The 12,736-nt window shown below is 44.8% G+C and overlaps 1 protein-coding gene across 1 annotated transcript in view; it reads right to left on the bottom strand.

Annotated features, from left to right (window-relative positions):
* Positions 1–859: 859 nt before the first annotated feature.
* The window catches only part of VCL (vinculin), a 107,758-nt gene continuing 95,881 nt past the window's right edge, over positions 860–12,736 (bottom strand). Inside the window, exons 17-22 of the mRNA XM_090278242.1 lie at positions 12,368–12,492; positions 10,922–11,107; positions 8,030–8,233; positions 5,843–6,046; positions 5,339–5,443; positions 860–2,928 (exon numbers count right to left, since the gene is read on the bottom strand). Coding sequence (XP_090134368.1) covers positions 2,782–2,928; positions 5,339–5,443; positions 5,843–6,046; positions 8,030–8,233; positions 10,922–11,107; positions 12,368–12,492 — 971 coding nt within the window. The 3' untranslated portion in view covers positions 860–2,781. The remainder of the gene's footprint in view (positions 2,929–5,338; positions 5,444–5,842; positions 6,047–8,029; positions 8,234–10,921; positions 11,108–12,367; positions 12,493–12,736) is intronic.

The following is a 12,736-nucleotide window of genomic DNA, read 5'->3' as shown; positions in this document are numbered from 1 at the left end:
ACTCAAAGGGTTAAAGGGACTTAACATGATGATTCATTCCTTAAGTGGTGTTAGAGAAGAGCCTTTGGAAGATGCTTGTCATATTGTCCCAGAGTCATCTGATTTGAGAGGATGACTAACCTATAACAGCAGGAAGGCAGCACCAGTGAACACAGGGTGAACTGCAAAAATGAGATCATGAATACTGTTTTCACATATTGCTAAGCTAATTCAGTCCCTTTGAATATTTCCCTTTAACTCAAGTAGGATGGAATCTGTCTCCCTCCTCAGTAACTTTTCTAAATTAAAACAACACTAACTATAGCCTTTTAGTAATATCCATTTACCCCTTTCACACCTAGAAAATCAGGCAAAGACAGTGATGTCCCAGCTCTGCTCCAAGAACCTGCTCCTGCCCTTTTTAGTCAGTGCTTCCTCTAACAAGAGAATATGCCTCAAAGCCCTGGTAGAACCCTGAAAACCCTCTTGTTCTATACTGGACTTTGGAATGGGAAATACAGGCCTGCACATGGAACAGCTTCAGCTTCTTCAGGGATAGTGATAGTCTCCGTGAATAGCTAGAATAGTCTAAAATAATGGCTACTTCAGAGGAGGATTCACATCATCTGGCGGCTTTCCTCATGTTAACCTTTGTCACTTTTGCTCCCTCTAGTATATAATCCCCAAAGTTGTCCTTTATTACAAAGATCTTTGTTAGGTAAACATACTACCGGTCCCTACTACTTCCAGTACTACTGTGGATTAAATAAAACTCTAGTTTCCAGATCTTGAGGATTAGTTTCTTTGGCTATTTTTCAAAACAAAGAAGAAACCTGTTCTAAAAGTTTCCACTAAAATAACATGCCCATTATTTAAAGCATTATTTATACAAATGCACTTTATTGTTTTAAACAGAACAAAAGAAGAGGCAGAAAATATTTGCATATAACAAATCCTAGCTTATAAATGTAGTTTTTTAGTGGTGATGTCTAACCATTCAGGCATTTTTATTTTTTAAATTTTTTTCACTGATAGTTGAGAAAAGCACATCAGCATAAAGTGTAAACCAGTGTTTCAAAACACTGGAAGAATGAGAGCCAACATGATTTTTCTTATTTCCTCAATCTTTAGTAAAACAAAAGGTGATCTTTGGCATAGATTCATACTTTAAAGGCATTAATATTGCATTTTTATCAGGTAAGCAACTATACAAATATGCTGAGGGCCTTGAAAATAATCTTCATCATTTAAAAGGAAATAAAGGAAGCCTGAGTATACAGTACCAACTTAAGACAAGTTTTACATACTTCATGTTGGGATCTAACAAAGGTTAGAGGTGGGATGGAAGGACATTGGGGCCAGGGTTCTTACTCCTTTACTCATATAGTTCTGGGTTTGGGAGGAAGTATGGTTACATGTGCTGGGGAATGCTTAGAGAACAGTGATAAGTGCAAAAAAGGAAAAATTGTCTTTTCTCTCATTCTGCTAATGGGAAACTTGGGATGATAATTAAATATTATACCCATTCCTCTCTTTAACAGTAGTACTAGGGAGAGGGAAAGACTGCAAGGGGGTTGGTTCTAGTTTGTTGAGGGAGGTAGGAATTACTGAGGCCTGTTTCCCATTGATTCATCCCCAACAGCGCCAGAATTCCAGTCTGCAAGTACCACTCCCCCTTGGGTAGAAAGTGTCCTTCAGACAGGATTGCCTTTCCATTAAACACTCTTGGAGGGCAAGCACCAATTCTTAGGACTAAATTTCAAAAGGATAAACAGGATCTTTCAAAATTACAGATGAACAAAAATATCTTCAAAAATTGTGTTTAAGAAGGGTATGGGGCAAGAATATAAAAGGCAGGATAGGAGATATGACTGGGTTAAAAATCAAATGCAGCATTTCAGCTCAGAAAGAACAAGAGTTAAGAATGAATGATAAGGCCTCAGCACAGACCTCTGCAGGCAGTGACAAAGCATGAAGGTCCTGGGAGTAGCTCTTCTGGGACCATGGGCAGGGCCACTCCCAGGCAACTCTGTCCCTCCAGTGGCAGAGAGCACCAGGACACAGTGTGTTCACGGGATAGCTACCTTGGCAGGCCGAGGCAGGATGTGGGACCAAAAGTTTCCCTAGCACAGACATTGCTCAGGGACACAGTAAAGACAGAATCATGTGATTCTGTCTTTTGATTTTATACTTTGGGAAACTAGGATTAGATTGGGGAGGGGTAGGATGTGAATCCAGAACCCATATAATAGGGCTCCTCAGAGGCCAACTTCCCCTACAGCAGCGAAGCTCACTTCTGAAAGGGTTCCAGGTAACAGAGCCGGGGAAGACCGGCATGGTCAGCAGCAACATGGAAAGCCCAAAACAAATTTTGAAGGTACAGTGATTCCTTCTTAACTATCTTGCTTGGGCCCTGGGTCTTAGGAGCCTGGTGGGGAGAATTGGGTCAGGGGGCAGGAAGCAGAGAGGGAACTGTCCCCTAGGGAACAAGGTTAGAGCAGGGTGTCTGGCTAGTGTTCACTCTTGGATTCTGAGCTTAAGTGAAGTCCATGGGCTAGGAACCCAGTCTGTCTATTTGGAGAGTATGCAGGAGTATAACTGTGTTTGAGAATACAGACACATTTCAAAATGTCCATGACAAGAATATGAATGTTTCCTAATGTGAACAGGCCCCATTCCTTTCTGTTATATCAGGCCAGGATGTGGCTTTCAACCCCCAGCAATTCTGGGTGGCTCCTGGAACTCAATAATTTTTATTCTGTTTAGCAGGGGTTTCTGTGCCAGCCAGGTTCAATCAGGTGTCTACTGGTACCAGGGAGTCTTTCTAACCCAGCGCAGTGTAAATCCAGCATCTGTTCGAATTTTGATTGAAGCTGCTTCTGCTTCTCGAACAGTCTCCTTCACAGATTGCATGAGGTTCTGGGCATTGTGAACCAGCATCTCTGTAGCCTGCAAGGAAAGAGGAGCTGTCCGTTACTCAGTTCCTGATGCAGCAGCCCTGCCTCCAAAACCAGCAGTTTCCCTTACCTGCTCCTGGTATCCGCCGTACTCATCACATCACTGGTGGTTGAGCTGGATCACCAAAGAACCCAAAACTGGCCCATCACTGATCGTGTACTGTACCCTCAAAAGGCCTCTAGTGTTTACTCTTTCCTGATCTTCAAAAAGCTCCTGCCTCAGGCTCTTGCTGTTCCCTCTACCTGACATGTTCTTCCAGGTCTCCCCTGGCTCACCCCTCAGCTCCTTCAGATCTGCACTCACTTGTCACTTTATTTCAAACCATCTTCCCAACTCCCAACATTCCTCATCCTCCCATTCTTTCTTCATTTTTCTCCACAGAACCCATTATTACAAACTGATGCACTACATGTTTTACTTAGATTGTTTTATCTAAAACTTAGGTCCCATGAGGGCAGAGATTTGTGTCAGTTTTGTTCACAGTTGTACCTCTGTGTTAGGACAGTGCCTGGTACATAAGAGGTTATTTCATAAATACTTAATTAATGAACGAAAAAAATAATTAAAGAACAAACCAACCACCTTACAAATCCATGATAATCTAGTTTAGTAAGTCTCGTAAACACACAAACTCACAGGACTGGGATCACACTGGTACTCTACCATAGCAAGTCAGGGAACTTACCACTCCATTAGCCCAGTAATTCTTTTTTTTTTTTAATTCTTAACTATTTTTGAGCCACAGAACCTGCAATATAATGGAAAATGCTCACATGTCCAAAATTTGTGCATGCAGTTTCAGAGGGTTCATGGGCTCAGAAAGCCACAACTATGGGCTAGAATTCCTGAAAGTTGATTTTTTCACTTGGTCAACAAAGAGACTAAAGCCTGGAGAAGTTCAGAGACTTGCTCACCAAACTCACAATAGTCAGAATGAGGACTCAAAACCTTTGACTTGCAATCTTGTGTTTTCTGCATTCTACCACATTGTCATTTTCTTTTTTTTTTTTTTAATAATTTGTATTTATTTATTTGTTTATTTACTTATTTATTTTTAGAGAGAGAGGAAAGGAGAAAGAGAGGGAGAGAAACATCACTGTGTGGTTGCCTCTCACTCATGCCCCCAACTGGGGACCTGATGTGTAACCTAGTCATGTGCCCTGACTGGGAATCGAACCAGCGACACTTGGCTTGCAGGCCGACACTCAATCCACTGAGCCACAGCAGCCAGGGCCTATCTTTTTTATATTGGAATATTTAATAGAACACAGTAGATATTCCCCCAAGATACATTTTTGTTGTTAATTAATTAAATGATAAAGTCTGAAACTCTGAGCCTTATCCTTCCTTCCCTGTTTTTCCCATTTCCTTTTTTGGGGGTGCAGAAGCGATCACAAGACAGGAGACAGCCCAGTGCCCAAACCCTGCCTAGAATACATGGAAGTTAGGGATGAAGATCCAGTTCCCATGGTGTGGAAAGAGAGAGTTGGGGTAAGAGATGTTGGATTAAAATATGGTACGAAAGCAGCACTACTGGTACCTCTCTCTGATGTGCTCCTAGCCTCTGTCTCCTGGCCTAGAGATCAGAGATCGTCTCCCCAATTATTTGTGAGTTCTCCAAGGGAGGTCTATTTTTTTTAACTACCCTATACAGTGCCTCATTCAGTGCCACATACTGAATGCATGGTGAGCTTGTGTGGGCAGTTCAACAAAATATGTGCTACCTATCATAGAAGAAATTGGGAATCTGACTCACAGCAGAGCCTGCTAGAGAGGGGATAAGGAAAGGAAAAGGTGCTCAACTGAACGCTTTCTGAAAGACCTGGGCTACATTTCCGGGAGGCAGGGAAAGGGAACAAACTCCAAGAAGTGGCTGCCAAAGTAAAAACAAGAAGCATCACTTAAGGGAACCCTCCCACCAGCCTTATTTCAAACTCTGTCAAAGAAAAGCACCTCCTTTGAGTTGTCCTTTCAGCCTCAGCACAGGTTCCTGAAAAGCCTACACTAGTCATCCTCCCTGAGGTAGTTATCACTTGGTGAGCTAGGAAGCAGAAATTCTCTCCAGCCAAAAAATGACAGTGGGGCAAGAGTGAGCAGGCACTGGAAGCCTTGAGAAAGCCAAACCTATTCCAGGGAGGAAAAGAACTGAGTAAAATCCTCACTGTTAACTGATTCAGACCCTTAACCACCCATCTGTAAAATGACAAAAGTCGCACAGATCTTTACTTTCCCTTCCACATGTCTGATGCATCTCTCCAGCACAGGTGCCCTGCTGAGAGACTGAAGACTCATCCCACATACTGAATATTCAATTCACAGTACAACTTCCCCAAAGCTGAACTGAATTGCCATACAGCAGCACAGAGCTGCTGGCAAGAAACCAGAAGCAATAGGCACGTACCTGCTCAGACTCCTCGTCACTGATGTTGGTCCGGCCCAACATGGTGGCCTTCACTGTGGACAGGATTTTGAGCTGGGTGCTTATGGTTGGGATTCGCTCACAAACCTAAAAGGAAATTTTAATTTAGTGTTTTTCTTGCCTGCAAGTTCCTGGAGGGCCAAACTTATCCACCTGTGTATTCCCAGTGGCTGGCATGCAGAAGGTACTCAATAAATTAATAGCAGGATTCTACTTGTTTACTTCTAAGGATCAGTAGAGTCCTTTTGTCCAGAAATAGAAGCATTAAAATGCCTTTATTTGACTAGGAAGTAAACTTTCCAGTATCTGCCTTTCCCAAATACACATGTATATTTCCCTTTCTGCTATTTCTTTCCTCTCTGAAGTGCCTCCTTCTTGCTCCCCACTTTTCTCTATCCTGCTCTTCTCCCCACCACAACCCCCACCCCTGCCTGACTCCAAGGTGCACGCACACGCACACACACACACGCACGCACTTCTCAGTACCTGTAAGAGGTTGGTTCTAATCCGCTTATCTGTGCACTGCTTGGCAACCTCCTTGGCCAACCGAGTCACCTCATCTGAGGCCTTGGCGATGTCCTTGGCACACTGAATCAATGCCCGCTTGGTACCACTGCCTCCTCTTACCAGCCGAGACATCTCAGCCATCAGCAGAGCCATGCGCTTGGCTGCTGCGATGATGTCATTGCCCTAGAGAGAGGCAAACACACAGTGTGAGCTCAGTCCACACTTTGGCCAAGTGAGGGAAAGATGTAGAAGCACAGAGAAGAGAGGAGCCTGCTGCTCTAGCAGCCTCTGGAAAGGTGAAAAGAGGGAAAAGGGACTGTTTCTGAGTGACATGGACAGCACAGGAGAAACAAAGAGAAGAGATAGAGCCAGGGCACTCACCCTAGCACAAAGGAGAGAGTGGAACAGAGAGAGAGTTAGAGAAAGAGAGAGAGATCACCAGACTGAAAAAGGAAGAACTGGATATTAGTCTGAAAGGGCAACATGTGCACCCCAGGCAGAGCACTAAACAAGCACTTCAGCATCTCCACATTAATCATGTCAATAAAACGGGGATGGGCCAAGAGGTTGGTTAAACAGGCATTTTCCTTTCTGTGGGGGGAAAGCAGTAGAGGGGAAAAATACAGAGGAGCCGTCCCAGATGCTTACCCTTGTTACAGATAGCAGCCAAGGACTGTCTCTGCTAAACTAGAATTTAAAACCCAAGTAAACATTATTGGCCTTGATAAAAATATATATATATTTTGTGACCTAGACTGCTCCTACCCTCCCTCAACAGCCTCTTGTTTGTCCTACCAGCCTAAGAGAACATATTATTTTAATTTTTCACATTTAAAAAAGGCCAAGAATCAATTCTTCCATCCCCTCAGATAAGTGGCTTCAATAAAGAAACCTTCAGCTAAGAGGATGCCGAGGGAGGCTTTAGGAAAATAAAAATCGTGAGTCAAGCTGTAAATGGAATGAACCCCCACTCCAACTAGCAGAATTTGTCTTAGATTTGACATTTTGGTTCATTAAAACCTTTACGGGTCAATAAAGAAATGCATAAATAATTTACTTTAAGCCCTCAAAAGGCTCTCTTTTGGCTCATAACAACCAAAAATAACAACTGCATTGTTCAAAATACCCAAAAGGCCGGGCTGTACTCATTTTTCCCCTCATGCTTCTCAATTTCTCTACGATGCAGTGACTGACACACAAACCATGCCGCTGCGGGCGCTGTGTGAGACCTCCACAGACACCATGAGGTGGCTGAACGTTTATGCTAGAAGGCGTGTAACATCCCAGGCAGTATTTGAGGCCAGAGAGAACACAGGTATGTGAAGAAGGCATGAGAATAGGGTGTATGTTAGACAAGGCCATCTGGCCCTCCTCTTCCAGAGCAGACCTTGGATCATCCTAAGACGTCATGACTTTGGTTAGAAGACAGTGTAGTGCCAGGATTAGTTATTGCCCAATACTCTTCAAACCCCTTCTTCTTGCAACATGCCACCTTCAAAGGGGAAAAAGTGATCACCCCATCACCCACACCCCAAACTAGCTTTTTGGTTCAGTCTCCAAGGCCAAAGCTACGCTGCTGCCTGCCCTGCAGCTTTGAGCTCTCTCTGTTCCCCACTCCCACTGAAATGTGGACAAGCCGTCAATGACACCCCTTACCCTGTGGGGCTCCCATCAAGGCCAGCATCTGTCACTCAGCCAAGTGCAGGGCAGCAAGCAGGCCTCCCCAGACAGCCTGCCGTATAAAGCTGCTTCTCACCCTGATCAACTCTGCTGAGGCATCAGTGCATCAGTGAGAGGTCAGTCAGGGGGGAGATATGCAAAGCTCAATGGTCAGGCCAGATGAACTCTTAATGATCTGCAATGATTCCCATGACTTCCCAAGAAGTGTAAGATTCCAATAGTGGCCACAGGTTGGTAAGAAAGGAATCCTTTCAAAAGTGACCCCATCTCTCTGTAGCCTCCAAACATAAATGCAATCCCATTAATCTGGCATTAATAGACCTATCAAACTTGTGAAGCCAGACCTAACAACAAAGTGCAGACAGACAGATGCCCACCCTACCCAGACTCACAGGACCCGCACAGATCATAAGTGATGCAATGTGTCAAGGCTGAACATGGCTGGATGCATATGGAGCAGCCCCAACTGGGGGTGCTAATCAGTACCTTACTAGACCACTTGGTAGCTTCCCGATGCAATGACTGAGCCGCAGCCAGAATGGGTTGGTTGACCGGCTGATTGGAGGGCATTAACAGCAGCTCGGGTTCGTAATCGTCTTCCATGTCAGAGGGGACAGGGAACCCAACAGCATCGGCCGCATCTGCCTCAGCTACAACACCTATACCCACCTCAGAGGCTGGGGTACCCGGCTTTGTCGATGGCAGAAGGATGAGAAACAGGGAAAGTGTTAGTAAGCACAGTCGGACTTGAGGAACTGAGCTATGGCTGGTTTAGTAACCAAAGCTTGCCCAGGATGGGAACAAAAATGGCCTACTCCAGGAGCTTGACGAACCAGGAGCCACAGAAGGGGGAGCTCCCAGGCTGCAGCACCAGCCCAGGCCACCCTGTTCACGTTGCATGAAGGAAAGAGACCCACTCCACCAGCAAAGGTTTTCTGGAGAAATAGTCATACTAAGAAAGCAAATGGCATTCCTTTCTTATACACTTACTACCAAAATTTACCTTGCCAGAATATTTTTGAGGAGCCAAACAACCAAACAATAGCAGTTCATTACTTTTCAAAGAAATCCAGAGAGAAAAAGTAAATGCAGTGGCATAATTGGCTTTGAACAGAATGAAGTGAACACCCTGCTGGCCCATACGGATACTGTTCTATATCTTCTGGACGCAGGAAGCAACTCTGGTCAGCTCTGCCACTACCAGATACAGATTATTATTTCCACCAGGGGTTAAAAGTCCAGGAATTAAAAATGACACATCAGAGGCATGGATAGCAAACAAGGAAAGAGTCAAGAAAACAAACACAATGGTGAGTAAAAGAGGACTTATCAGTACTTATCAGTACACCAGCACCACCCAGCTGAAAGGAATCTCCAAAAGACACCTCATCCAGCTGTCCATCTTAGAGAAAACTCACACTTCAGACCAGCTCTCTCTCTATCCCCTCTACGTCTTCAGAGACAACACTTCCACAATTTCATTTTGCACCCATTGCCGGTACTGACTCAGAATGCTGTTCTTTGGGTACAGCCTAAATCTCTCCTGCTGCAAAATAGCCTTCTCACCACCCTCACACTCAATTTACATATTTCACAGACAAGACAATACATGGACTTGGCAACTGACCCAGGCTCAGCTCAGAGGAGCCCAAAATCGGTGTCCATGAGAGAACAGGACCCATGAGGGGGAGAGGATGAATTTACTGCCAGGGACAGGGATTCTGAAAGGCCAGAGGAGGCAGCAGGAAGATCAGATGCTGACAATAAACTGAGGGGAAAGAAAAGGAACTGCCTCAAAGACCCAGAACCACTCATGAAAAATAGTGAGCATGGATTCATTGTCTCAAACAGGTCTAACAAGAGGCAGTAGGAGTTTGTGTGGACTTCATCTGAGGTTGCTGTCACTCCAAAAAGTCTTACCCTGCACAAGAAACCTGTCTCTAAAAGTTGGAGGATCAAGGGGTTCAGGTACCATCTACATCCTTTCACCTAAACTTTATGTCTCAACCAGGACTCCTCTCCAGGCCTTAGAGAACAGGCCAGCTCACTGCTGCTAGGTTAGAGCCCCAAAGTGCACAAAGACAGATAAACAGACACACAAACACATACCACCACCACCCCAAGCACACACAGTTCAAGTAGCTCCTGACTTCTCGTAGCTCAAAGTCAGCAGCCTCCTGATGCTCCAAACCTCCAAGAAAGTCAAACCTGAGGACTTCTGGCCACCAGTACATAGGAGAGCCTGTACGGTGTGCCCCCAAATTTCATCTTTATCTTTACAATCCATGTGTATTTTTGCAATTTATCTGGGTTTAAAGTAAGGTAATTTAAATTCCTTTGATAATCTTTGAGTAAAACCAATCTTCATGGACACTCCCACCCCACTCCCCATGTGCCCTGGGACTCTGCAAACGGACCCAGGGGTGTGCACACCCCCATAGCAGATATGCAATTATAAATAATTCCCTAGATCAGGTCCAACACCAGCAAGGTCTTCATTCCTTCTTAGAACCTGGGCTCAAAGCTAACAGTTCAAAAATATATATAGTTTAAAAAGCCTGAAAACGAACCAGACCAGCGGCATGTGCAGGAGGGCCCTGGGGAACTGCATTCAACACAAGGATTTGAGCTGGCTGAGGGTGTGAAAAGAATGAAGGCAAATAGATGGTGGGAACAAAGATCTAGGATCATATCAGAAAGAGCTGAAAACTGCATTAGAACTGCCTTTCACTGCAAGGTCAGCAGTAACATTGAGCTCTTATCTAGAAAAGCTACCGTTCACTTTTCACCATTTAGGGGGAAAGAGGCAAAAGTTATTCATGGGGCATGACTGCTGTAGCATCCAAATTTTCACCAACCACATTAATATTTATACTTTCAAGATTGCTGAGCTGAAATTAGCCTGGAGCTGTCTAGAGTTGAGGGGTAAGATAATTTTGAGGAAAGAACATGGCTTCTAAGACACAATCTACTTGCTTCTATAAAAAATAAAAAAACACAAAATATAAACATTTCATCTAGCTGTTGTGTTGCAGAGTCCACAGAAGACAGTTTCATGTTCAGAGAGCTGATAATTAGCAAGGAGCACCTAGGAAAGAAAAGAACTTCTACAATACCCCAAATGCCCAGGGTGAGGCACCTGACACACTAATGGACAGAACCCTCCTCTCAAACCACCTTGCTCTCACTTTTGCTGCTGGGAGAAACCATCAAGCACCAGGAGCATTTCACTGAACTGCACCTAAGAAGAGGATCATACCATTAGCAACAACAAGAACCAAAATAGAGGGGGGTGGGGGTGACTTTCCAAACAGACTCTTCTTCCTGGGTGTGCATAGTTCTTCATCCTTTCTCAACAAGAAAAGCTTCATTACTTACCTTGCTGGACCATTTGCGAGCTTCATCATGGAGCTGCCTGGCAGCCATCATCATTGGCTGGTTAATCGCCTCCCCAGCTTTCTGCTCAGGGAACTCTTCATCCTTCTCCTCTGGTGGTGGGGGTCTAGGCGGAGGGACCTCGCCCTCAGGCAGGGGCGGTTTGGGAGGAGCAAGCTCATCTGTCAGCTAAGAAAGAATTACCAGGTTGTAAGGAAAGCCCTAGGAACTAGTCCCTCTTGAATTCTTTCCTTTCCTCCAAAAAGCATCCCCAGAAAAGCTACCCACATTCACTCCACATAAGACCACCCACATTGAGCATGGTAACCACCTGCTTCAATCTCAACAGAAGCAAATTTTCTTTCTTTTTTTCTCAACAAAAAGCCAGCAGCTACTGTTTTGGACATATCCCAGGGAGGCATTGCACAGCACTAGCAGACCAAGGATTCTCAAAGACCTAGGTTCTGGCCCTGGCTCTGTTGAGGGAAAGCTGCATAGGCAAGTAACTTCTCCTCTGACAATGAGGGTAGCTAGACCAAATAACTTCTTAATTCTAACTGTCACGACTCTATTGATCACACAAGCAACCATTCCAGAATAGCTGTCTCCATGGCCCTAACCAACCACCAACAGCCCAGCTGGAAGGAATCAAATGCAGCATTGGAGGCTAGGGAAACACTGTTCCTTCACTATGGGCACAATGACCCAATTTTGTCCTAAACCAACTTAGCAACTTACATCTTTTTACTGACATTAAATATGGGAAAGTAAATCAAGGAGAGTGACTCAAACTATTGCCTTGATTAAGCTACTCCCAAAATCAAGCTATTTTCAATACAAGTAAGGAAATGGCTGAAAATCATCACTATTTCCTATTCTAGGATTTGTATCTGCAACATATTGCCCAGCCAGCCCAAAGAAGAATAAATTCATGGTACTTTGGGGGGCATCAAAAGATTTTTAATTATAGTCGGGGGGAGGAGAAACCTTAAAAATAAAAAGATTGTATTGCTTATGTTACTAAAAAAAAGTTAAGTGAAGGAATGAAGAACCTCTGTAAGATATTAACCACCTCGTTTTTGCCATTTATCACCTGGGACATAAAATCTCACCACAAGCTGTGCAGGTTATTTTCGCACTCCTCACTAACTGGCCCACTAACTCCTCAGTCATGGTATCCACACTTACCGAGGCCAGCTCCTTTGCCCCAGTCGCTCCCCATCACAGCAGGCCACACCCAGAGCTCCACCCACCCAGCACACACCAGCAGAAGCAGTGGGTTGGGCTCCTCTAGATTTAGGAATGAAAATCAAGTTGTGCCTCCGAATAAGATTCAAGTAAAAGCTAAACAAAGGCACCTGGTGATTGAGGCTCCAGAACACAATCTACCTTTCTCTTGCTACAGCCCCACACCCTGCTGCTCAATTCCATCTCCCTGAGTGTACTTACACGGAGCTGTTCAAGGTCTGGCGGAGGAGGTGGAAAGTCAGGCTCCTGAGGTTGGAAGGCTTCTCTGACCTTGGCCACAGCACCCAGGATCCGATATCCCGAGTCCAGGAAGCTCTTTTGCAGGCCTAAACACAAGACGCCCTCACTTTCAGCTGGGCGGGTCAGTGCCCTGGAGCACTGTCTGTCCAGCAGAAGAACTGGTTTCCATTAACAAAAGGTGGATGTGAAGCTGCCAGCAAGCAACACAGGCAGACTAAAGGGGAAGGGAGGTGAGGCAAGGCAGACGCCCTGGGGCCTCCAAGGAGTCATAAGTGTCACTAACAGCTGTCCCCTGCAGTGCTCAGGATGCCTTCCTGCCTGTACAACTAA

The sequence above is a fragment of the Furipterus horrens genome, unplaced genomic scaffold (genome assembly GCF_987537825.1).
Source record: "Furipterus horrens unplaced genomic scaffold, mFurHor1.1.pri manual_scaffold_5, whole genome shotgun sequence".
Classification (NCBI taxonomy): Eukaryota; Metazoa; Chordata; class Mammalia; order Chiroptera; family Furipteridae; genus Furipterus; species Furipterus horrens.
Note: the sequence above shows the minus strand (reverse complement) of the source record. Positions and strands in the feature narration are given on the sequence as shown.